The following is a 27,119-nucleotide window of genomic DNA, read 5'->3' on the forward strand; positions in this document are numbered from 1 at the left end:
GGGCGCGGGGGGTGGGGGGAGCGTCCGTCACAGCTAACTGACCGGGGAACAGATCGCATTCTTCCTCCGTCGAAACAGCCGCATCATGAACAGGTTCATGGACATCTGACTGGACCGTTCAATCCAAGAAAGCGTCAACTCAAGGCCCGGTATCATTTTCATTTAACCGTTATCCATGAGATTCTTCAGGCTTACCTTCAAGTGCTTCGTCGACTGCTTTTGAATCTCCTTGTCAACGGCTGAACTGACCGCGGCGCCTTGTGAAATTTTCCATCTCTCAGCTGAGGGGTCCTAACCTGTGTTGATCACAAAAACTGCGATTTTTGATGTTCAATAAGGTGAAATAACAAACCCAGTAAATCAAAAAGACAACCAGGGCACTGCGTACCAAGGCTGCATCTCCCTGTGCCTCTGTGACACCACCGGGGTCCCTGTTAGCCAGGCGCATTTATCAAACTTCACCAGCCCCTGGCTCTAACATCAGTTTTAAAAAGAAGAAGAGATCTATTTTTGTGTCGATACCGAATAACATGTCACCAGAGTTAGAGGAGAACAGCCAAGGTGAGTATGATGTGTGACCTCCACTGCCTAATAATGACTGATTATTTGCCGTATGATTCAACCACTAGCTAGAACAGCACCACATGCTGATGAATAGGAGCATGCTTGCCTCAGTTGCTGTTTAGTGGATGAGAGCAGACCCACACACCAAACTGCGCCTAACCTGCCTCTGTCTGGATTCATCACAGCACACATACACTTCATCTCAAAATAAACTTTCCACCACAGCTGACTCAACTGCACAGAAGTCCTTTCAAAGCTAAATATGGTGTTGCACAGGTGTCAGTCATGGTGAAGCAGAAGATTGTTATTCTTCAAACTAATCATTGACACGTTTTACATCAGTATCATGAGAGCATCTTCATTTAGTCAAATGAGGTGACCCAAGTACACAAAGCAGTCTGCTTCCAAGGAGAAGTGAGTATTTATTTAGGGTTTATCATCTTTATATAAACTTATAAATGCCCAAGAACTAAATGTGTATTTTTAACCTTAACTAGGCATTTGTTTTGATTTAAATAATGACATACTGTGTGAAGGTATACCTCACACAAGTGATGTTAAACCACAGGTATCTTCTTATGAAGTTGCTCTATAAATGCTGACGTCTCTTACCTTCCCCACTATTTTCCCCTCCTCTGTTCATACACCCCCTCAAACTGCTCTGATCTGGATTCAGCTGCCTTGCTTTGCATCCAGCACAGAGCAGCTGATGATGATGTTCAGAATGGCACTAATGAAGGACACATTGCTTTTGTTTGTGTTGGCATGTGGAATAGATACAATAACAGTGACAGAGGATCTTAAAATCTACCTTGAACCGGCTCTGCTGTGTTGTACTGCAGCACACCAATCACTCTGTAAGACATGCACATCAGGGGAAGGCTCAATGATGACAATACACGTCAGTGCAACACGACTTTAGCCCAAATGCTAATTGTGTGGAGGCAGTTAACAAAATACATGATACATTAGATCCTAATGAAGGTTGTACACTCAGCATGGCTATGGTTGTAGTGCAGCTTTATTACAATGAATGAAAAGCGTGCAGTCTCACTCTTCCATTCAGTGCAAGTCTAGCATAGGAGACTGTGGTTGATCTGGCATGTGATGTGAATTTATGAATGTGTATATTTAACACTCAGTCATACTGAATTCTGTATCTGTTTTAAGTTATTCTCCTTCATTGCTGTCCTTCTATTGGCAATCTGTTTTATCTGACCATTGTATATCTTTTTTTCTGTCCAGGTGAAATAAGTCTCCCCCAATTGGAGGCAGGGACCCTCTCCGAGGAGGAGGGCGGGGGGTCAGCTCGCCCCCTGGTGTCTGTGTCCGGAGCTGACCCAGGGTGTGGTGAGGGCGGAGGAGCTGGCCCATTGCATACGCAGGATGGGTCTGGGACTGGAAATGGGGCTGTAGCAGTACCATTTCCGGAGAGAGAAACATGGACCAGACAGATGGACTTCATCATGTCCTGCGTGGGTTTTGCCGTCGGCTTGGGCAACGTGTGGCGGTTCCCTTACCTCTGCTACAAGAACGGAGGAGGTAAGCTTCAAGAGCACAGTGTATTTAATACAGGCATCTGCTTTATGCACGCACACACACATGAACACACTAGAATGGCTATCAGAGAGATTCTCAGCACACCTCTGCCAAGTTCAATGGTGCATTCACGTGTTGAGAGGTCGTACTATGGTAACAACATGGATGCCAAAGAAAATAAGTTGTGTACTTTCTGGCTTAGAGCAAATGCCCAACCTCGCAACCAGTTTTCTTGATTTTTTTGCTATCCCTTATTTACCCTTCCAGCAAATGTTCTGAACATCTGCTCATGATCACCTAAGGACTATCCCTTTCAAATGTCTTGTATGTAATTATGAATGATTCATTCTGAAACTACTGAGGGGTTTAAAATGCTAATGTGAAAGAAAAAGGTCATGGAGTACTTCATATTAAATTGTGAGCTTTTCTTGCATAGCAGTTCTTTTGAACTTGTCGTTCAAAATATTCATACATCTTACCACTCTGCAAGGTTCATAACCTTTAGGGTGAACAAAAGTGGGCTACGCCAACACCACTGAAAATCACCTGGAGGAGGCATTTTATTTTTTAAGCTAGCAAATCACCTTTTCCTATGGTGTTCTCAACAGGGTCTCTTGGTGTTGAATTCCCCTATCCACAAAGAGAGGGTCTGGAACTGAGTGCTGAACTTGTCTTCTAGTTTTAAATGCAGTGTCATTCAGATTCCTTCAGTACTCTTGAAATATAATCAAAAACCTGTTAAAAAGGGAACAAGTTTAGTTCATTTTTCTAGAAATAATAATATAATACATTCAAATGTCAAGCATTTAAAATAAGCTTCCCTATTTGAAGAATCGTTTTGATATCAGTTTGAAACAGTTTTGATCAACTCAAATACTGTTGAACACAGAAGACTTTCACTAGCTCAAGTGAAATAAAGGTAAGAGGCAGTTGAGGCCAGGTCTGCGTGTAGTTGAGCACGTAGCTGCAGAGCACCGCCTACCCACGTGGTTTCACTTTATGCTTTACATTTGCTTAACAGCGGACTTAGTACAAGTGTCTTTACAGTGTTCCTGCCGCTCTCTCTCTGGCATACGTGCTATTCATGCTGTTGCATACCTTTCCCCACACCCTCTCCTTTTTCATGTATGCCAGCTTGTCCAAAAGTAACCTGCACTGACTGCAGATATTAGCCTTGAATTCTCTTATCTCTGCCGGCCCTGCCCACTTTCCTACTTTTTTACAACGTGATTTGTTGAAATCAAATCCAAAGTGCTGCTGTGTTAGTGTGTTAGTCCAGCCCTCCCTCTCTCTAATGTGAGTTAGTCTTGTGACCCGTTGCTCTGATACCCACCTTCTGGTATCGTATAACAATGGCCTGCCTCACACAGTCCACCCCCTGTGCTCCTGCCCAGCACTCATATTGCATACAAAGGTGCTCTCTCCCACTCTTATTCTGATAAGGAGGCTAATGGATGTGTCACACAATAACCGTCCTGTGACCGTGCACGTCCTTTCCTCCCCTCTTAGCGTCAGCACCCGCGTTATCCGCTTCAGCGCTACATTTATGCCTGCGACCAACCCTGGGTACACCTAACACATCAACAATATGAGATAAGCGCCAGGTGTCTTAGCCCGAGCTACTTGTTACTGAAACAAGGACACCGTCTATTGGAGAAAGTAATAGTTGAATGCACTGTAAATGCGTGGAATTCATCTCATGTATTTCTAACTAAGTTGTTAGGCCTGATGTGTCGGCTCCATTTATGATTAGGTGATTTACTTAAGCCTATTAAGGTTGCAGTTCCTCTGTGATTTGGGCCGATATATTGGGGTATGTCAGCACAAGCTTTTTTCCCCAGTCATTCCATTCTCGCCTCCTATTGGATCTCTTTTTCTCTCTCTCACTCTCCCACCCCTTCGCTCCTCACACACTCATGAATGTTTCCTTATATGGCTGCAGCCCTCTGCTCTCAGAGAAGGACATAAAGAAAATGATGGACGGAATGAGGCTCAAATAGTCAATCAATAGCACTGTTGTTGCCAACCAGGTGGATGCCTTGGTGTATCATTTTTGTATTTGTTGCTAACACAGCGTTGTTTCAGCTTTTCTCCCTGTCTTGTGATGTATCTATCTTTCCCTCCATTCTTCCTAGCCTCTTTCTGCTCTGCGTCATAGCTGGTCATGTGACTCACTCCCATCTGCGCACTGTTGTGGCATCACCCAGAGTATATTACTATTCAGACCAAATTATTGAGATTGGATTTTGTGAATGAAATGTCTTATGTTGCCCTTTTTCATATATTTTCTTCTGCCGTGTCTTCCTGATCAGAGCAAGCTTCTCCTACAGAATGAGAATTCAAAATGAGATTATTTATAGAAAACACTGCCCTTGGCATCTACTTCTAATCGAAATGAAGTTCTAGATGCCTCAATCAGGGCTAATAACCCGAGCTGGAGTCTATTTTCATTTCCCCATGTCCATTTGATAGTACTTGATCTGCCTGCTCTCCATGCATCTTTCAAGTTCAAGGGCAGCACGTACCAAACATTTCTGTGGAATAGGAGACAGTTATCTGACTCATGCACTTCCAATGTATCTCTTATCTGTGGCCTTGTGTGTCCTCTTCTCTGACTTTTGCACTTTTTCATTTATTGCTTCCTCCTGCTCTCAACTGTTCCTTGTTGTGTCGAGTGCTTGGTTTGTTAGAGCCGTGCCGATGTTTGTGCAGCCTGTGTCCTTAAAAACATAACTTTTACCTCAGATTTCTGGCTGTTAAAGCTCTGCTAGTATATTTTTCTTCCAGAGCTGGACATATTTAATGAGCCTGGTTCTTATAGTTAAACAATACAAGACTCAGTATTGATTTTAATATGAAAACTTAAAGTAATGTTAATGAAATGATTATCTCAATCCCAAAGGTTTTCATTACTACTACTTCTTTATTTACATTAACAAACCTCTTTCTCATAATGATGCTCTCTGTGTCTGCCTTTCTGCCTTTTCATTTCACACGTTTTAAATTTGTAAAGGAACAGCAACACATTTGAATCTAATGTCAGACAAATTTAATTGACATCAACATCAAATCTAAAGGGGACTGATTTAACAAGATCAATCACCCAAAAAACACTTGTAATGCATCGCTTGTAGTACATGACAATTAACCGTCAGATCAAACCGAGCCATTTAACCCTCAGTAAACAATTGCAGTTTGTAGTGTACATAAACACAGATATGTCATATGGTAAAGTGGTCTATTATTTTGATGGCATGTAATACAAATGTGTTTTGTGTGTTGCAGGGGTTTTCCTGATCCCTTACTTGCTGATTGTGTTCATCGGAGGGATCCCAGTCTTCTTCCTGGAGATAGCACTGGGACAATTCATGAAGCAGGGAGGGGTCTCCGCCTGGAACATCGCACCCCTCTTCAAAGGTACCTGTGTATGTTAGCATGTCTGACGCACCAAAAACACATTTAATTTCCTCTGACTCATCACAACCTCCTAACAAACCTTCCTCTCTCTCTCTCTCACTGTCAGGTTTGGGCTTGGCCTCGATGGTGATCGTGTTCTTCTGTAACACCTACTACATCATGATTCTCGTGTGGGGCCTCTACTTTCTCTTCCACTCCTTTACCAACGAGCTGCCTTGGGCCACTTGTGGACACCCCTGGAACACCCCCAACTGTACACAGGACTTTCGCCGCTCCTGCTACAACCGCAGTGTCGCGCAGCAGGCTCTGTCCTCGTCTTCTGCCAACCTCCTCTCCTCCACCCCCCTGGTGAACCTGTCCACAGCCCAGCTCCTCCTCAGTGGAAACTGCACGGATACTGAGGGCATGCGCTCGCCAGTCATCGAGTTCTGGGAGTATGTTATACCTTGTCTGGGAATTTTCATGGGGTTGAGCAGCAAGTACGCAGTCTTGACTCGAAGCCATTAAGATTGGAATACACTCATCTACTGCCAAATTTAATTTGAGGGGTGTTGACAATGTGTTCATGTGGTTCGCACCCAGCTTCCAGACATCTGATGCTTTTATGTCAGTTACAAAATTGGTCTTCTATTCAAATGTTCTGGCCTCTATCTGGCATTTATAAAATCCTAATAGGACGATATGTAATTGAACTTGCTGTCACCCTTTTTTATATCTTTGTTTTATTTTTCTTAGACGTAAAGTGCTCCGTCTTTCTGGTGGGCTGGACGAGCCTGGTGACATCAGCTATGAATTGGTGCTTTGTCTCATAGTCACCTGGATCATTGTTTACTTCTGCATGTGGAAAGGAGTTAAATCTACTGGCAAGGTAAAGTGTTTTCTGGCTGTACAATTATATGACATGTCACTGTTAGGCTTTATGGAGTGCAGATTATTCATTGCTTAATACGTTTACTGTATATGAAACATTACTTGCCACTTTAAGGGGTTATTGAGTGCAGAATGATATTTGCAAGGGCTTTATGTCGAGGTTTAAATAACTGCAGCATTTTGCCCTTTGGCCACAAATCAGCTTTGGTATAGTGAGAGGATCAGTGTCTAGACTGAAAGGCCCGACAACAGTATAACATAAGCACATGTGCATTCTTGAAGGTTGCTAATTCGTGTTGTAGCTTTTTTCCAGTTTGGTGTTGTGCAATATCCAGTGTGATATTTAGGTCAGGCTATAATAATCTTACTGTCTTTTTTTTGTTCTTTTATACTCTTCATACATAATGTTTAAAATGATAGTAGTATAAAAGAGATTATCTCTCGTACTTTTTTACATGTGTGCTCTGAAACATTGTGATAATGAATGCATCTTTATTTAGGAGCATATGGAGACGTCTGTTTGCATACTTGTGTCTCCAGAGTAGCCAAAGCTCATAGAGCGAGGGGAAAAATAATGAAGGCGATTGAGCCAGCCAGCTGTAAGCCGATTAGTAACTTTCCATGTAGATGTTTGAGAACTGGAAAGGGGCTTTTTTTCTGTGCATGTTCACCGTAGATCAAGGCAAATATGTGCTTTCTCACTACTTTGCTCCTACCATACTGATTTAGCTGGGATTTAATGCTTCTATTAGGTATCAGGGGGCGGCTTTCTCAGCATATTTTGACAAAGAATATCTTCTGGAAAGGTCTGCCAAAAACCCCTGCTATTGCAGGAGGTTTACAAATTGTCTGGCTTTCCATTTACAGGCTACCTTTTCTTCAAAGTAACATGACAGGGCCCATTACACATCTACAGGAAGGACCTAATGGGCTTCTACTTAAGACTTGAGTATTTGCAAAGCAGGTAATTGCTTAATCAAAGTGATAAAACATACTTAGGTGCAGTTACATTGAAACATTTGACCATAGCTGATGAACCATGTTGATAAGCACTAAACTTTTCCAAATAGCCTGTTAAATTCACCATTTAACTGCATCTTGCTATGTACTTGCTTGTAATGTGAGGGGTTTAAATGTTTTATTGGTTAACTGTGGAGTTTCTACTTTCACTTAATTCAAGTTTTAATGCATAGCACTCAAACTTCACCTCCCCAATCCCAAGTAAACTTTACACATTGGTCCTACAGTATCTAGAAGTGTACTTCACAGCTCTCTTTTTCCATCTCCTCTAGGTTGTTTACTTCACAGCTCTGTTCCCCTACCTGGTTCTGGTCGTACTTTTGGCCCACGGAGTCACTCTACCTGGAGCTTTAGATGGGATTGTTTACTACCTTAAACCAGACTGGTCCAAACTTGGAGAAGCCCAGGTATACCCCTCTTTGTACACTTGTATTTTAGTTTTCCTATACAATTGTCTGGAGCAGTATGTTAACATCTAAGAAATATAGTAAACAGACTGAAGTATTCTGGTTATTTTCTTGTGACAGGTGTGGATTGATGCAGGCACTCAGATTTTCTTCTCCTATGCCATCGGCCTGGGTGCCCTGACTGCGCTGGGCAGCTACAATCGCTTCCATAACAACTGTTACCAGTGAGTTTATACACAACATAAAATCAGATGCGCATGTCACTGGAAGGAGGCCCCACATCAGCATCAGACAGTGTCCTGCAGAAAACTACTTAATGTGCTCTACATTTCTTTCATAACAGACATTCTTCTGTCTATCTTTACTTACAATCTCATGAAGTATAAAAACATTGGTTCCTTTACTCCTAAAAAGTACTTTCCCTTCATGATCAAAATAGAAGTGATTACACAGCCAGGAAGAATAATAGCAGTGTCTTTATAATAATAATAATACATTTAATTGATATAGCGCTTCTCATCTGCCAAGACAAATCTCGAAGTGCTTCACAACAAAGGACACTGATAACATTTGAGAGATAGATTACAAATAAAAATAAATAAAAGTCGGTGATAGCGATAAAAATGGCAGTACTCCAGGTGTACCATGCTCAAAGTTTATTGGAAGGCCTGCCGAAAGAAGAGGGTCTTAAGGCCGGTTTTGAAGACCTCGGTGGAAGGGGCTGATCTGGGAGGGAGTTCCAGAGGCGCGGGGCGAATGAGCAGAAGGCTCGGTCTCCCATTGTCCGGAGACGTGTGCGGGGGATGTAAAGATGCTTTGAATGTGTAACAAGCTCAGATATGTAAACATATCATGGCTGTTAGGAGGTCTTGAGCCCCGTAGCAGAATTAGGGATCTTTTCTGTAGATCAGCACTTGCTTGCTTATGTGGAATGTCCATAATAGGAGGAGCCTCATGAATATCCTACCATCTCACATTTGCTCAACCCTGACCTTAATTGGAAGTCAAAAGATGAGTTCAGATTCTGAGGCATGTTTGCTCAGCTCAGTTTCTCACAGACACATGGAGTAGCCCAGGAATAGCTGGTGAGAGTATATAAAGTACATTTACTTGGTTTCAGTACAACATTTTTTGACTTTTTGACTTTCTTTAAAACCACATAGTTTGATTACATGCGGGTATTTTTAGCCATGCTACCAATTTGGATGCCGGGGTAATAATGTCAATCAGCTAGTCCAAGACTTTGGTTCAGGGTGAAATATCTTGAAGCACTGGATAGATTGACATTAATATTGATACATTAGCAGTCTTAACATGACTAATGTTAGTGAAGCATGCTAAACTATGAGACAATGTTTATCTTGGTGTTACATGCTTAACTTCAAATATTCATGTTGCATGCCAGAATGTTAAATGACATACATAACATGCTAAACATCACATAATAATAATAATAAATTATATTTATATAGTGCTTTTCTGGAACTCAAAAACGCTTTACAGTATGAGGGAGAGTAGACAAACAAGGACAGGCAAAAACAACAAAAATAAATAAATAAAAATAGTTGTTGACACAGTTGGTAATATGTGCACAATACAACAAGTACCCTGTACTTTAATGAAATAGTACCTCCACATGGAGCATTCAGATCAAAGTCGAGGTGACCTTAAAGGGCTTAAAGTGTGCTGCTTCAGAATTGCTTGGCGGATTGTCAAATAGTTTTGGAAACCCTCTATTCACATCAGAGGTTGCGCTAGACTTTTTCGCTGCCCGTCATTTTGACGGACAGGATCGTAAAACTTCCGTCAAAATCCAGAATTACCCGTCGGCCTTTACACAACTCTGACGGGGGGGGGGGAGAGGCATGCTCGTGAACTGTCAACGGGGGGAGGGACAGTTCACATGCGCCGTGTTATGCATGGCTGCTGCACCTCGCGGGAGCGTGCACAGCGTAAAGCCAAAACTCACAGACATTTCAATGATTTGTACGGCACAGTTAGGTTTGGAAACGGTATCATTTCCTTTTTGGAGGGCATGCATAACACGGCATAACACCGGAGCCTCGCTGCGGGGAAACTTTGGCGCTGTTCCGAGTTTGTTCTAATCTGTCAAAATGACGGACTGCTTTCAGATTTTTCCGTCATTGTTAAAAAAAATCCGTCATAGACGGAAAATATTCGGTTAACGCGACCTCTGATTCACATACCTTTGATTAAAAGCTTTAACTCCAACTTGTGTTCCTGGTGGTGTGTAATGAGCATTGGGCTCCTCGTGGGGCTATTGACTTTAATCTTGTTTAATTGTTGTGCTTATAAACACAAACACTCACTCTCCCTTGTTTTGATTATTCACATTGGAGCACTGTTTCAGATTGAGAGGCTGTATTGAGCGTAGACTGAGTGGAGGTTGTTCCCCACACAGCTGCTACAGCATCATAATAACAATCGTGGTGCAACTGTTGTTTATACATTCTTCATATCAGAAAGGATTCTTGGCCGGTGTTGCTAGATAAACTTCACTTGTCAGGATAAACAGAAGGTCATTCCTCGCTATGTACACCGGATAAGAGGGATGCTGTTCACTTTGTAGAATTACATCTCCAACATAATTGAATTATACATGCAAGCATTATCATAATGTTAGACATATGTAGCAAGAAGTGCAAAGGGGTTTCCATGTACTCTCTCCCCCCTTTAGAGACAGACTCATTGACTTCTTTGCTTCTTTCTGCTCTCTACCTACCTTCCACAAAGACAACAGTAGCTTTTAGAGGAATTGCTATTGTTCACCTCTCAGCCCATCTCATCTGTTGCCAATATTTGTCTTGAGTATGTTATGCGAGTCTCTGGTTACAGCATATTATAATTCTTTGCTCACAATGTCTGTCTCTCTGTTCTGTTTCCCGTCTTCCTTTATCTTTCGTACTCTCCATATTTCTCTGTAGGGATGCCTTCTTGCTGGCCATGATAAATAGTGGTACGAGTTTCTTTGCTGGCTTTGTGGTGTTTTCTGTGCTGGGCTTCATGGCCGCAGAGCAAGGAGTGGACATCAGTAAAGTAGCTGAAAGTGGTAAGAATACCGTTTCCCTGTGATCTTGCTGCCTAATAACCCAATTCAATGAGCTGAGTATTGACAGTTCGAGCTATATGCCCTTGACACCTTATGCTTCTGACTCTCTCTGTTAACGTGCAGGTCCAGGCCTGGCGTTTATAGCCTACCCCAAGGCTGTGACTCTAATGCCTCTGGCGCCAGTTTGGGCAGCACTTTTCTTCTTTATGTTGCTAGTACTGGGCTTGGACAGCCAGGTAATAACGATTTCTGATTGTTCAAATACACTTTAGAAGGATTGGGATAACCTATAAACTGTAAGTGATTCTTTATTTTGCTGTCTTTTTAAATCCCTCGCACATTAGTACGAATAGATAGCTCATCTACATTTCTTTCACTTCCCCTCACTGACTCTTACAAGTGCAACACAAGCAGTCTAGACCCATCACGTCCAGTTTGAGCATTGCATTTCTTAGCAGCCTGTGTGTGTGCCTACATCCATTGTTTTACAGCCCAGGGATTTGTCAATGAGCTTCTGTATGATTCACACAGAGAGCGTCTGTCTACTCTCCCATCCATCCATCCATTTACTCCTAGTTTCCATTCTCTCTTTCCATTCCATCCATCGCTCTGCCTTTCCTGCCATAGCCACGTTAGCCATGCACATGCTGCTGTTTCAAGTAAATGATGTAAAACAATAGCCAAGTGGCCGTCTTACTCTAATTCTAAGGGTTTGAAAATATGTTTCAGCAAAGATACAAGTAAGCGATTTGTGCATAAGGGGACTGAGGAGGGGTGTCTGGGTTTTTCCAAAAGTATCACCTAAAGAACACACAAAGATTATGTTCACATCCCCCACTAACTTCCCTCTTTTATCTTTGTGTCTCTCTTTCTCTCACTCAAAATGTCCCTGTCTTGTTCTCTCTGCCCTCTATGTACTCTATTTCAGTTTGTAGGGGTAGAGGGTTTGATAACGGGAATTATGGACATGCTACCACCTAAATCTGCCATGGGTTCCCTGCGGCGAGAGGTGGTAGCGGCCATCTGCTGCGTCATCTGCTTCTTGATCGACATATCCATGGTCACTGAGGTACGGTTGGGATTTCCTTGACTTCTTGACCTTAGATATTTCATTCTTTAGCATTAGGCAGGTTGTCATTTTGAGTTTGTCATATTAATATACATATCAGATTATTATAACACAACATCCTTCTAGGCAAAATACAATCCAATGTAGAAACTAAATGAAAGTCCAGTCTCTTGCCTGATCTTGAGATTATTTTTGCTACTGTACCAAAAGATTATTTAAATGTTTCTGTAAAAAAAAACGAATGCTCGGCACAGGAGCCATTCCCAGGAATGAACATGGATGAAAGCCTAAACAGTGGAGACAAGGCTAGAAATAGGTCATAAAGTATTAACAAGATGCCTTGACTGCGCTCTTTGTTTCTGGCAGGGAGGGATGTATGTCTTCCAGCTGTTTGATTACTACTCTGCCAGTGGCATCACTCTGCTGTGGCAGGCCTTCTGGGAGTGTGTGGTGATTGCTTGGGTCTATGGTGAGATAGTGCCACACAATTACAATACAAGAACGCAAACCACTCAAACCAACAAACTATCACAACATCCTGATGTCATTTCTGTCAGGCGCGGACCGTTTCATGGATGACGTGGCTCGTATGATCGGCTATCAGCCCCTCCCCTACATGAAGTGGTGCTGGTCCTACATCACACCTTTAGTCTGTGTGGTAAGTGCTTCTCTGTTGGTTTTTATACACATTGTACCTTGTCTGTTGCAAACCACTGATATTTCTGCCTTTTTTGATTACAGTCAGTGTTCTTTTTCCATGTGGTGAACTACAAACCCCTTACCTACAACACAGTGTACACCTACCCCCTGTGGGGCGAAGTGCTTGGCTGGATATTGGCCCTTTCCTCAATGCTCTGTATCCCGGTCACCGTTCTCTACAAACTACTGCGCTGCAAAGGATCTTTTCGGGAGGTCAGTATGCCTGGGTGCAGGCGTGTACACTCTCACACATTCTCTTGTGCATGCGTTACTGTTTGTAATGAACAGAAATGTCTCCTTGGATACCGCCCATGCTCGCCTGTCTGTTATTTGCTCTGTTGATTTCACCATTGCTCATTAGAGAAGGCTGAAGCATCTGCCCCATAAACAGCTCACTGTCTGTATGCTCTTGTCTTACTCCATGTAGCGCTGGAAGCACCTAACTACACCCGTTTGGGGCCGACATCACATGGAGTACATGGCCCCAGAGAGCGGGGCCAAACTGTTGCCCCCTGCAGGAACAAAGAGCACGCTTCTCTTTGAAAGTGTCATCTGATGAGCTGAGCCCCGCTGAACACAGAGCCAAGCGTTGACGTCAGCACACACCATCTACACAAAATACATGCACCACACAGGCCTGGTAAGAGCTAAGTGCAGATTGGTTACACATCCTCCACAGTTTGAAACCTGAATGGAGAAGCCCTGGACAAATGGACCAAAGATTAGATGGGAGAAGAACCGAAACACACCCACACCCATACAGTCATCACCACTGAAACACACCCTGCTCTGCTTTCTGACTCTACCTCGCTGACTCTCCCCGCTCTTTCTGCTCCTGCCTCTGTGCTGTCCCGTCTCGTCTTGTTCTGTAAGTGTGATGTGTCCAGTGTAGCTGCGATATCTTCCCTGTCTGTCCCTGTCTGTCATCCGTCCCCGTGTCATGCCATTTTGTGATGAGCAGAGACCTAAAAATACTTTTAAAATATTCTAATCGAAAGATCTACTGCTGATGTGCCATGGTCTGTATGTGTGTGTGTCTGTGTGTGTTCAGGCGTGTGCATGTATCTCTAAGGGGTGTGTGTTGGACCGTGGCAGGGGTGTCTTGATTTACATTGGACATTGTCTTTGGCCAAAGTTTGCTGCAACAGCTTTCATTTGTAAAAAAGAAAAGAAAATTATAGTTATCAAAAAGAGACCATCACCACTTCCAGCTATGTGTTTTGAGCTAACTTAAGTATCCAGTGTATTGTAGGGTCTGTGAATCAGTGTTAACAATATTTCGAGGGGATGATTATCAGTATTTCCACCTTAAGAGAAGGAGAGAAATTGAAACCTGAATTGTGCAGAGAGCAGAAGAATGTGTTGTGGGGAGGGGAAAGAGCCTTGATGTGAGGAAGGGAGCAATAAATGACCAGATAAAGACGGATGTAATGTGTTTTTTCTGACTTTTTATTTACAGTCTCATTCATACTTTGTATAACTCTAGAAATGTACCAAAACTATTCTGGTTGAATCACATTTAATATGTTACACCGCCGGTATAAAAACTAGTCAAACATTTCACAGATAACTTGACGTGTCAGGTAGAACAAAGGTGAACCGTAAGCACTCTTAAGGAGAGTGTTCTGTAGTTTACAACACTCAACATTGTTTGCATTGGAGTGGTTCATCCAAGGAACCAATATTTAAGGATCCCTGACACACATTTACGTGTTTTCTGCTGGTTGATCATTGATTAGTCCCATCCCACATCCTACAAATTGAGACATAATAAACACAGGAGTAAATGTGATTATCAAATGTATTTCTTTTAAATTCCACCTTTTTGCAGACCTTTCAAACACAGAAACATGGCCTTGAGCAAATATATTTTGGTGGGCTATTCAAATAATTATTTCCAATTATTTATGTCAATAATTGACACTGGATCCCAAAAATAGAAAAGATGTAAGAGGATTCAGACTTGTGAATACTAACCATAAAAACACCCACATTGTGTTTAAAAGCTGCTACGCCTACTACTGAAATGCCTATTACACCTTAACTGCTATTCAGTTCATTCTTCAATGTTTTGAATTGTAATTAAAGGATTGATAAAGTGTTTCTGAGGCAATGGCCCGGCCATATCTCTTCTGAATATTCACATGTTATTTTCTGGAATATATTGTTGATTCAACAATATAAATTGATAGACAGACATATGCTCACACATCGTGGCCCGTTTTTCACAACAACACCTCTCACATATGAGTTTCCCCTTACAGTCAACCTTTCACTCACTCTCTCACACAGGCTATAAATACAGTCTCCTATTCGTCCACTGTTACATTCTCCACTCAACCCCCGCCCCTTCTCTGTCCCTCACACACGCCACGGAGCGGGAGAGCTGCAATGACGTATTGCCGGCTATCTCATTAGACGATATCATAAAAAGTCTGTTGCCACAGCAACGGCTCCCTGTATTGCCATGGCAACCAGCCGCCATGTCAAGGTGGTGCATTCTCCCCCACTGAAGGAGGAGGAGACAATGACGACCAATAGTGAGCAATGATACGTGCAGCAGCCTAAGAAGAGGAGGAGGATGGAGAGAGCTGGAGCGGTCTGACCCCTGATGGTTACATCTGAGTGCTGCACGACACATCCTGAAAAAAGATCAACATTTAGGGCTAGGGGTGAGAACATTTCAAAAGTATATCACAGCAATGACACGTGAAGTCATTTTGAAAGTGATGAACTCACAAGAACGAAGTCAGTGTCGCCCAGTTTCTTGAGAATGTGAAGCACTGCATCATGAACTGTGACAAACAGCCGGCTCTTTGGGATGGACTCTGAGAAGAAGCCTGCCGCCTCCAGCTGCTCCACGACACATGCTGATATTTGACCACACAGAGGCATGCATGACAATGAGGTCTGAACGCATTAGACGTAAAGTATTTGATCATAGAAATAAATATTTATGTCTGACTGATGTGTCGGAACAATGTGGCACCACTAAAGCCGAGACCTTGACACATTCATTGTATAAGCTCCATTGCCTTGACTCTAGGACATTAGGTTTGTCTTGTTGTGTCTAGTTTGCTCACCTTGGCAGCCTGCTAGATAGACGTCCAAATCAATCTCTCCAAAGTCCCTGAAAATCTGATTAAGAAAAGACAGGTATCACTTTATGTATTTTTGTGGGACATTCATTATTTTAACAATGCATATAAGAATGGCCTCCCCCTTCCCTCATGTGTTCACTTAGTTAAACATATGATGGTTAAATGAAATTAACACACACATTTTTCAAGGTCTTCACAGAGACGGTGTCCACAAAGCTGGTGGTTGAGATGTCCAAGATAATGCTGTGCGTGCCTGACCTGACAGCCCTTTCCTTTTCCTCATTTCCGCGCTGCGATACCTTGTTGATGCTGTTATCACCGTGGTAACCTGTTTCTGAATCTGAGTCGGACATGGTTGTGTCATGCTGGTAAGCCTCGTTTACCTGGCCTATACTAAGGCCATTTGTGGAGGTTTCTGTCAGGCCTAAGGCTACAACATCACCCTGACTTTGCTCCTTCAGTCCTGTAGAGACTCTCCTCTCATTCATCTCTGAGAAAGTGTCCTTGGAGACTCGGCGGACTGCTTCTCTCTGCCAAAAGGTAGAAACATTGGAAATAACATTTAGTGACTTATCAGTTTTATATAAAATATGTGATTTTTGAAACTAGACTGTCATTTAGGATATCATACTTGTTTCTTTGCCTCCTTTTTGGCCTTATTTTTCTCTTTATCTTGTTTACGCTTTAGTTTCCTTTCTTGCTTCTTCTTTGCCGTCAGCAGCTTCCCGATTTCTATTCCACTCTGCACAAAAAGCCAAGCTTTGCATTAAAGAGAGAAAAAGGGAAAGTGAGACAAGTGAGAGCGATAATGAAAGCAATTAAGGGAGCTGTAGGAAGCGGACAGGGATTTCAAATGCAAGCCTGCACCCAAACACACTTCCACATTCATGGACACACACCTTCTCTTGCAGGGCCTCCAAGTACATCTCAGCATTTGTGTAGTAGATGGTTGTAGATGAACGGAAGATTTTAATTCCTGGAATCTCTTTAGCCTGTAGGGACACAACATGAAGCAGAAGAGTTTTAAAGTGCTGTTCTGCTTTCCGTTCATCTTGTACCTCCTTCAGCTATTGTTTGGCTAAATAGAGTTCTACCACCATTTAATGGGCACATTTCAGGGGGAAAATAAGGTTTTACATTTATATTTAGTTGTATATTAAAATGCAGATAAAGACATTGATGGTAAGATTACCGGAGTACCCAAAAATCAAATCTGTAAAATGATTTTTTTGTGTTACTCATAGCATTGGCAAAATGACCTTTTAACAAGACGTAAATCTATGCTAGAAGCTTTGTAAGGCTGTATCTCAGCTAAATGCTCAAATCAGCATGCTAACACTCGTAAAGCAGGTGTAATGTTGACCTTGGGCACCACCTTCTCATAGTGTGTTTTTTTGTTATATTTGCTAATTAGCACTCAACCAAATAGTACAGCTAATCTTGATTAGTATGTCTTTAAGTTTAGTTCTTCCAATACTTTGGTCATCATTGGAAACAATGTATGTCCCAATTGTGTGCCAATCATTCTGGTGATTGTTGAGATATCTGTTAGGATAACTTAAATGTTTGGAATGACTGACGTTGGCATCTCTCAGGCAACTCCGCTAAAATGAAACAACAATGTAGAATAACTATTTTCTTAAGAAATATATGAACTGTTGACAGTGAACTCTGTAGATAATGAATCAGATATCTTATAATCTAAAATAATGTAAAGCTATCTATATGGGTAAATACCAAAAGATTGGTGAGAGTGTTTACATCCTATTTGGTTGACCTTTTACTTTTCTGTGGATGATTATTATACTGTGAAACTTGTATTTGTCACAAAACCATTACTACCTCCTTGTAGGTATCTGTGTCCAGATACAGGTCAGTGCCTGACACGTGGCCCAAGATAGAGTAACGGGGTCTGAAAGGTATTTAAAATGACATTGTTATTGCAGTTCTGTGAAATTGTCATCAAAATATGATATTGTGTTTACATATACATCTTTAATTAATAATAAGTAGCGTGTAGTTACAGTTGTGTCCTGAAGATGACAGTTAGCATGGAAAAGCCAATGGAGACAGCCAAACCCAGGTCCAGGTTGAGCAGGATGGTGCTTGTGAATGTGACCAGCCACACCATCTAAAGGTTAGCAGAAACACTGACAGTCAGCGGGGTCAAAGGGCTATTCGGTTAAAAAAAGGATAAACTGAGCAAAATGAGTCTTAGAGAGGATTTAGTCGTACCAGGTCAACCTTGTTGGTCTTCCACAGCAGAGACACATCCAGGAATTGCTTAAACATGCCTTTCAAATTCACAAACACTATTGTGGATAAGACAGCCTAAGGAACAAAAACACATACAGTTATATCGGTATGAACCCACAGCCTTATAGGGCATTACAAAATATCTGCAAAGAGAGATTCTGATCAAGAGGGTTACCTTGGGGAGATCTGAAAAAAGAGAACCTATTTTCAAAACCGTGATGAGCACGATGACAGACGAAATCAATCCTGCAACCTGACAAAACACACACAAAAGTATTTAACATAAAAAAGCCCCAAGTAGGACATAATAATTAAATATAATCAGTGGTATTTGGGCCTTTTTCCCCCATATGTGTGTTTACTTGTGTCTTGCCCCCTGTGCTCTCCTGCACGAGGCTGCGAGACAAGGAGGAAGTCACAGAGTAACACTGAAAGAATCCGCCGACAGTGTTACTGAGACCCAAAGCAACCAGCTCCTGAATAAAAGAGGAAGAGCAAAAAACACCACATTTAGTTTGAGAAACTGTAACAATTGTAACACTATTCATATCCTAGACATTAGTATACTGGTTTATAATAGGCTGTAACCTGGGGTCAACAACAACGTTTAGTTTGTATTAACTTTGTGGCCGTGTCAACACATTTCTGCCAGGCTGAGAGCATTGCCAAGCTTATTTAAGACACACTTGATTGCATAAAGCTTGTTGAACATTAATTATTTAGGAGGCCAGCTCTTAGAGGCTGTGAGTGCTCCCAGACTGCCTCGCTCCAAAACAGAATGATCGCAGTCACATGCCTCCGCAAGTGTGAATAAGTCTGTGTGCTATAGACAAGAATAAGCTATTTTTCAATACTGACTGTAGAGAAAGCACAGGTTGTTAAAGGTTCTTCCTTTGTATGACTATTTCCTGGAGTAGACCTGATGTTCTAGCTAACGGAAGACCATGCAGTTCAATCTCAGGTCATGGTTTGGCATAAATAATAAATAATCAGAAGAGAAAGCCAAAGATAGCATCTTCATTATACATACAGTACTCTTCTACAGTACCCGTGATCACATTTATACACACTCTGTATCTACATTTTTCCAGATGTGAGTACACACAAGCAACACTTTATAGATAAACTGCAAAATGAACTTAGTGAAACTGCAACTATGTGTTATGCATGTATGTGTTCGGCTTTGGAGGGCTTTGTAACATGACGTTATGCCATGTGAGATGTTTGAGGCATTTAGAAATGGACTTATATTACTGGCTTAAATGGCCAACTCCTTTAGCCAACTTCTTAAAAGGTTTAGGCGATCAAATTTCAGTGCGTCATTACTATTAGGATATAATTAAGAAATTGATGTTGCCTAATATGAGTTGTAGATGGAGACTATGGGGAAACAAAAGAAACCTCTTTTCTAAAATTGCACATAAATGCAATATGTAATCATTTCTTGAATGTAAAATCCAATTTGTAGAAAGTGCTTTTGAAAAACAAAGGCACACTTACATTCAAATTAATAATCTGCTCTTTACAGCTTTGAATCAATTGTGTTGTGCTCAGCATTAATATGACATACAGGCAGTTCTGTTGTCGCTCCTGTCACACTTTTATTGTTGCAATCGGAATCTTTGATAAAAACATTTATGTATTGACGTAGCTAATAAAATATCCACATTATATATATTAAATTAACCAAGCATCAGAAAAAATCTGTACAGTTTGTAATTGCTCTGTTGTTGGGGTGGGGCTTGATCCAGGACATTTGTCCATCAATGTGCCAGTGAGTCATGACCAACTGTGAGCGAGCAGAAGTCTAATATTAGGCCAATGTTAGACTATTCACTGTTAGCGCTGAGTCAGAGAGGAACAATTCAAACTCTCACAGATGTTTAATAGTACCACAGTGTGTGTGTGTGTGTGTTTGTGTGTGTGTGTTTGTGTGTGTATATGTATTCCTTACCTGGTTGCTGTCCACCTTGTAGCCATGTTTGAGGGCAAATGTTTTGCCCAGAGAAATGTTGATGGCGTAGCCCACAATTGCTATTGCAAAAGCATCACCTATCACATCTGTGAATAATGTGGCATCTGGGGCACGAGGGGCCTTAAGCCTGGGGCAGGAGGCAAAGATGAGTGGTTTAGGTTTTTATCCCTTTTGTCTCGTTTGCACACAGAATCCAGATAAACGAGTAGCTCTACAAACGGAAATGTCCCCTCTGTGGGACGGATGTAAGTATTCTGAAACAACTCAGGACATTTTCGCAGAGGTGGTTAAATCTCTTGACATTAAGCATCATTATGTAATTACTGAACCATAAAATAACAGCTTCAAAACATTGTACATTAACTTGTACAAGGGAGAATGGCGTCTCTGTTATTGCCACACTGCTTCCTGAACGGCTGTATACTAAGTAACTTTGGTGGGTCATACAATCTCCCAGGAGAAGAGCACACACTTTACAGTGTTTTGGAGAAAATTGATCACATTTTATTGAATACCATGATTATGAAAAGCTACTGGCTCACTCACTTAAAAACTCACTCATACTAAGACACTGACGCCCTGTTTCTATGCAGGCTGTGTCACTGTTAACAGCTTGATATTATCTTCACAGCATGTGGTAATGTTGTGGTTGTGATCTTGTGAATAACCTTGAATAGCTGTCCTGAATCTGACCTCTCTAAACACACAAAGTTAAACTTACCCACTTGGAATCTCTCCAACAACATCAATGTTATATTTACTTGTAAGGTCGGCAAAGTGGATAATGATTGTTGCTGCTATGATCTGTTAAAAACAGGAACAAGCAATTATTGTCGTATGTAGGGTAAATCATTATTTTCAGCACATGCAAGCCTTATTTTTTAAACAAGGACATCATTGCCTCCATTGTGATTAAGATGCCCCCTGCTGGACCATTACATTAATACAACTAAGTAAAAAAAGAAAAGAGAGAAAACCTCTAAGCATCTCTGCTTAGATGTTTCCTCTATTCTTCTCTCTTTTACTTACTGCTATGATTTCTATTGGGATGGGCATAGGCAACTTCTGTCTGTAGCAGTCATTGATTTCTTTGACAACAATGAGAACAGAAAGCGCAACCAAGCTGACCACCAGCTCTGGCACTTTGGTCTCAGGCAGCAGCCGGCATATATCCACCAGAGTCTGTAAGAAAAGAGTTGGAGAGAGAAGGGGAAAAAAGGGAGGAAGTTGAAATCTCATGTCACCTTGTGAAAAAGGACGGTCAAAAATAGAAATGTTTAACAATACAATACCACTTTTTATGATAAGAGACTGTCAAAAGTGTTTGTCTTTTTAACTCAAGCCCCTGATATTATATTTGTTGGTACTTTAATTTGTAGTATTGTGAGCTGCTAATGCTGCTTCTCCCCACCAGAAAAATAACCCATTTACACCTCAAGCAGGGAAAATAAAAAAAAGATGATATCAGTAGACAGTAGACAGAAAATGTTCCTCTTTTTTTGGTTTTGTTTCACTGATTAAACAAAACAGGATATAATGTGTTAATAAGTCAACTTTAGAGGTGTTAGAGAAGGAATTTGTAACCTTTGGACAGGGCAAGGCTAGCTGTTTCTAAGCTAACCTTTCCGTTAATTATTTGATTTGTTGACAGACAAACTATTAGTAACCTGCCTTTCAAGTATGTAACGGTAGCATACCCACCAGGCATTGTTGAATCTCTAGAAAGGTATTATATTTAACGATTATAGATTGTTGTGGTTTCTTCACAATTCATTAGCACCTACAGTATACACCTACACTATAAACATCTCGCATCTATAATGAAGTCTTTAGTCAGTGATTTAGTTGGTTAGTCAGTTAGTTAGTTAGTTAGTTAGTTAGTTAGTGAGTGAGTGAGTTAGTGAGTTAGTGAGTTAGTGAGTTAGTGAGTTAGTGAGTGAGTGAGTTAGTGAGTGAGTGAGTGAGTGAGTGAGTGAGTGAGTTAGTTAGTGAGTTAGTGAGTTAGTGAGTTAGTTAGTTAGTTAGTGAGTTAGTGAGTTAGTGAGTTCCCCTATGACACGTATCATTCTTTTTTAGTTTGCTTGTTTGTGTTCCGTTGTAACTCCTGTCATGTCAGACTCCCATTTTGCTGGCCTTGTGTCAGTAGATCCTATACTGTATACTGGTTAGTGGCGGTTCTAGAACATTTTACATGGGGGGGCAAAGGGGAGGCAAGAGGTCATGCCAGGGTGACATAGGAGGACGGACAGTACGTGGTATTGTATACTGTATATAACCTATTTATTGTTAATTCATGCCCTAACACAAGTGTTCTTAATGCACAAGAGAAACAAGGTGTTCAGACAAACAATCGGGTGCCCTTTGAGTCCCCCAAGCTTACCTCAACCATTTTAAATGAAAGGAAACTACAAAATGTATTTTAAAGCAATGTAAAATTAAATATATATTTTGTTTAAAAATGTTTTTGTTGTCTTAGAGTAGACAGACATATTTGCATGTCCTCACTAAGCATTATTACATATTAATTTAATATTAAACAAATCAAAATGGCCAATTATCCCAAAATGTTGCTGCTAATATAATCATATGATTGTCAACTTTAACTGATCAAAAATCAATTCTGAAAAAATACTTGAATTATCTATGAAATTGCAATATTGTCCCTCAGTTTGTTTCAACCCCGTCACGCCATACCATTTACCCTCCTATTAAAATAATGGATCAGTCCACGTGTGATCTGCATTGAGGGAATTACATCACAAAAGTGTCAGTTTCTTCTCTTACCCTATATTTCAGTTTTTGTATTTTCAGATTAAGATTGACAAGCTCAACATTTCAACTCTGTTATATGAATGAATAATAGTAAATAATTGTTTATTACAAAAATAAACAATAGTTTTGCAAAATATTACAATTTTGTAATGTCCTTGACTTCCATGTGGTGCCATATCTTAGCTAAACAAGGTCTCATGCCTACTTTTTGTCAAAAACTTCAACCCTGTTACATTTTTTCAAGGAAATTCCTAGTAATTATTTATATTTTGTGCCTGGGGTGGGAAAATGTAAGTAGTCCACTACCAGATGTTATGACCAAACATTTTGGTTTCATTTTTCAAAGATATAAAGACCCAAAAGGCACCCGATTCAGAGAATACTCAGAATTCTGCATACTGTAAGTACTTAATTATAATTAAGTACACAAATGACATCACCCATCTCTTCAGAGAGCTACAGGTGACCTGTGCAGCAACACATTTCAATACATATTTGTCAATACTAAGAGCTGCTAGATTGAGCTGCTGTAATGGAATATGTAAGGAGAATAAGAACATACCATGTGGTCCAGCTGGAGTTTCATCTGCCTCCTGATCCCTGCCTCTGGCCCTCTTTCTGATACTTCATCTTTATTCCTCACATACATTTCTTCTTCTTCACTAATGTCTTCATCTCCTCCTCTTCCTCCTGCTCTGACCCTCCTGGTCTCTTCATCTCCTCCTCTTCCTCCTGCTCTGACCCTCCTGGTCTCTTCATCTCTCTTTTCCTTTTCCTCTTTCTGTTCGTCCTGATCACTTCTCATATGTCTTTTTGTTGTTGTTGAATCACTCCAGCTACTCTGGCCTGCAAGAGTCTACTTGTGAAAAGCACTGGTACAAATGCTTGTATAACTTTACACGTTAGGGCCATGTAGCTAATAAGTAGCATATCATCAGAAAGTATTTATCAAACGCACACAGGCAGCTGTGTTTAGATCCAGTTTTTACGGTAAAGGATGTATCCTGGTTTCATTGATCTTGCCTCATGGCTGTGATGTGTAGTTTACGTGGATTTAATAGGAGGCTACCGCGTAGTTTAGCAAAGTGATCGATCTCCCAGCTAACGCTGTCTGCGTAGTATTTTGAAACGTAACGCCCCAAACAGCGCCCGTCTGTTAAACGCTATCGATTCAAACGGCAGCGTTTTATTAATATTTAGTTTCAAGCTCTCGTCCTTAGTAAAAACAAAACTAGTGGAAAGGGAAATGCTCCCAGGGGAAGCTGATCCACCCTCAGGTGCTGGGACAGCTCGCTCCCTCTCTGCATCGGTGTGAGCCCCGGTCTGTGTGAACGCCGCTCCGCAGTTTAATGCAGGGCCGTAGCTGCGTTTTTAACGGGCCTAAAATGATATTTAAAATGATTCACTTTTAACTAATGTAATGCTTGTTTTGTTGCTTGAGAAGCTTGCGGAAATAGTGTAGGTTTGTTTTAGTACAGTTTTAGGGAAACAAAAATTAGGGGGGCAGCTGGGGGGGCAAGGCTCTACAGTGGGGGGGGAAGCTGCCCCCCCCCCTCCCCCCCCCCCCCGTAGATCCGCCCCTGATACTGGTCCACTTCCACTTGTTTGCTGCAAGATTGTCTTTTGCCATGTGCCTAAGCTTTCTAGCGTTTTTGTATCTTAGCCTGCCAGTACCTGTGTTCGACCCGTGTTATGACCTTTTCCCCCGGACTCTGATTTTGCCTAGCGATACCTTGCCTTTTAAGTAATTCAAGACTTCAGCTTTTGTTTGAATCATGCTTTTGGGTTTTTATCCTTGAGTTGTGCCAAACTTGTATTTACTGCTGAGGGTTAATAACATGATCTGAACCTTGCCTACCCTCTGTTAGTCTATCAGTCAATCTCTTGTCAGTATCCGTATCCTGATTGTTAATGTCTTACATACTCACATAAATAAGGGAGAGTGGACCAGTGAAGCGAGCTGGCTTGACTCCAAAAAGGTACTTGAGCTGGGACACACAGACATGGCATGCTGACCCAGTGGTGTAGCCTCGAATCAGTGGTTCAGACAGGTAGGTGACAACGAAACCAAACCTCACCACACCTAACAGGATCTAAGTATGGAGAGAAAGAGAGAAATTATCAAAATGTGTAAAAATATTACATAAAAGGGTTGCTCAGTACTGTGATACAGTCATAAACAGTTTTATATTTGGTCAGAATTGAAACACAATCACACCTGAAAGATTCCCGTCAAGACCGTGAGGGAACATGCTATTTCTACTCTGTGTGCATCTCGCGCATCAAGGTCTGTCCCGTTAGTGCCGTTTGCAGGAAAGTCAATGTCTGGTGCCAGCCTCTCCGTCACACTCCCAATCATGATGCTGATCACAGCAAATGTTCCTGAACATACAAAACGTCAGCATTTTTGTTAAAGTTCTTTCAGTATTTTTTTATTTCTGCCACTTTCACACATGTTTTCTTAGTCACCTATGGAGATGTGTCTGGAAGTGCCAAAGATGAAGTAGACCAGAACCGGGTAAAGGGAGGTGTAAAGGCCAAACACTGGGCGTAAGGAGGCCAGAAGGGCATATGCCATGCCTGATTCAAAGAAAAAAAGCAATGATGTTACATATTTGGCCGTCAAAACACTCAGAAAAGTAAGACATGTTGGGTAATGGGCTAACTTTATTTCTCTCTGAGAGTAAGGAAAGATCCATACAGTACCACTATCATAGCTGTTTATTGTAGAAAGCCTCAACCTGGAGACGGTTAGCTTAGCAAAGAGAGTGGAAGCAGGTTAAAAAGCTACCCTGGGTTTCTGAAAAGGTAAAAAATAAGCTACTAGTACCTTTAAAGTTTACTGAATAATATCTTGTTTGATTATCCATGCAAAGATTTTTGTATTAAAGGGGAACAAATAAACACTTGTTGATATTTACTGGCTAGGAGCAGTGAGTTCCTGGGATATGGGGAAACAATAATTGGTCATTTTTACATTCAATTTGATTTCTAGAACAAAAAAAAGCTTTGGAGGGCAGACTTTGTTACATTTGTAAAGCACCATGCTGGCATTTTGTTTGCAGTCTTAATGCTAAGCTAAACTCAAACTCTCCTGGATTGAGCTTCAAATGTACACCTGTGGGTTATTTTCCAAAATGACAAACTATTTATTTAAAGTGACAAGTTTGCTTTTGAATGTGGATAAGCCCCCTTCAGTGTTCACATTCACACATACAAACCCTGCGGCAGATGCATGATGCCCACACTGCAGCCAGAGATCAGGTCCCCGATGAAGTTTTCTCTGATGGAGTAGTGAGGCAGCCAGCTGAGCACGGGGATCCAGCTCAGCAAGGTGTGCTTCAGTCTGGGCACCGAACATCTGCAACAGTCATACATTTATTCATATTAAAATGTGACTGTTTTTACACTAGGGTTTCTGCCTAAAAAGTCACATAATAATGTATATTGTAGTCCTTGGTTTTGTTCTTCATTCACATTTCAGTGTGAGCACATTTTAATTAGTTTCCCTGAAGAGCTTGTTTAGAAAAAAAAACAGATGTGCTAACAAATTCAAATATTTTGTGTCTTGAGAATTGGAACACCTGCTACATGTTTATCTTTATCTGCTGGCCTTGTAAAAAACGGACACATTGGATTGTTATCCAATGTGTCCGTTTTTTACAAGGCCAGCAGATAGGCAACTTCGAACATCAAACCTGAGGTTTGTCCTTGTCTGCAAAAATGTAACTACATTTTAATAATCATTATCATAATTGAATAGTATATATGTAATCTTAGAAGAACGTGCCCTGTTTATATGATTGCTTGATATTTGCTTTAAGAGTATGTTGTGTCACAGGTTATCGTTCAACAATAAAAAAAAAACAGCTCAATAAAACTGTGAACTTTGCTCATCCAATTACATATAACGGTTGTTCAGCGTTTTCTTTTTTCACCAGCATTGTACTTTGAGATAGCAAAACAGTTACATGCACAAACTCATTCATAACAGATTCACTCATTCATGAGTGTCACGTTTAAAAGGTTGAGTGAGCAGTGAGAGGTACAGGTAAGCCTTACAGAGACATTTATAAGCATGCAAATAAACATCAAGTTAATCCAGTTTTTGCACACCTCCATCCCCTGCAGCTTCTCTTTCTTTACCTCAGAGACTCTTTCAGCCGTTCTCCCAGGGTTGGTTTGGTGGACCAAGTCCCTTTTTGTGCCACTTCATCCAGACGTAACTCATCCAGAACCCTCCTCTTCACAAAATACTCCCCAACGGAGCAGTCCTTCTTCTCCGTGTCCATGTCTAGACCAAATTCACCAGACCCCCTAAAGCCGGTGTCCTCCTCTACTGCCTGAGGATGTTTGTTGT

General features: G+C 41.2%; 2 protein-coding genes across 2 annotated transcripts; one reads left to right on the forward strand and one right to left on the reverse strand.

Annotated features, from left to right (window-relative positions):
* The first annotated feature begins 18 nt into the window (after nucleotides 1-18).
* si:ch211-117c9.5 (sodium- and chloride-dependent creatine transporter 1) lies at nucleotides 19-14,090 on the forward strand. Its single transcript, XM_034207459.1, has 14 exons — nucleotides 19-561; nucleotides 1,810-2,106; nucleotides 5,389-5,520; nucleotides 5,627-5,954; nucleotides 6,256-6,388; nucleotides 7,683-7,817; nucleotides 7,938-8,041; nucleotides 10,763-10,887; nucleotides 11,011-11,123; nucleotides 11,816-11,956; nucleotides 12,323-12,425; nucleotides 12,514-12,614; nucleotides 12,698-12,868; nucleotides 13,083-14,090. Exons 1-14 carry the CDS (start codon nucleotides 531-533, stop codon nucleotides 13,209-13,211), a joined length of 2,043 nt encoding a protein of 680 aa, XP_034063350.1. The 5' UTR covers nucleotides 19-530; the 3' UTR covers nucleotides 13,212-14,090.
* Nucleotides 14,084-27,119, reverse strand: si:ch211-117c9.2 (solute carrier family 26 member 6). Its single transcript, XM_034207458.1, has 19 exons — nucleotides 26,906-27,119; nucleotides 25,981-26,120; nucleotides 25,229-25,339; nucleotides 24,978-25,141; nucleotides 24,688-24,852; nucleotides 21,017-21,169; nucleotides 20,709-20,791; nucleotides 19,967-20,114; nucleotides 18,375-18,488; nucleotides 18,188-18,265; nucleotides 17,992-18,087; nucleotides 17,781-17,887; nucleotides 17,599-17,668; nucleotides 16,656-16,748; nucleotides 16,388-16,498; nucleotides 15,936-16,286; nucleotides 15,739-15,793; nucleotides 15,395-15,525; nucleotides 14,084-15,297 (listed from the first exon to the last, which is right to left on the reverse strand). Exons 1-19 carry the CDS (start codon nucleotides 27,049-27,051, stop codon nucleotides 15,271-15,273), a joined length of 2,343 nt encoding a protein of 780 aa, XP_034063349.1. The 5' UTR covers nucleotides 27,052-27,119; the 3' UTR covers nucleotides 14,084-15,270.

The sequence above is a fragment of the Gymnodraco acuticeps genome, unplaced genomic scaffold, assembly GCF_902827175.1.
Source record: "Gymnodraco acuticeps unplaced genomic scaffold, fGymAcu1.1, whole genome shotgun sequence".
Taxonomy (NCBI): domain Eukaryota; kingdom Metazoa; phylum Chordata; class Actinopteri; order Perciformes; family Bathydraconidae; genus Gymnodraco; species Gymnodraco acuticeps.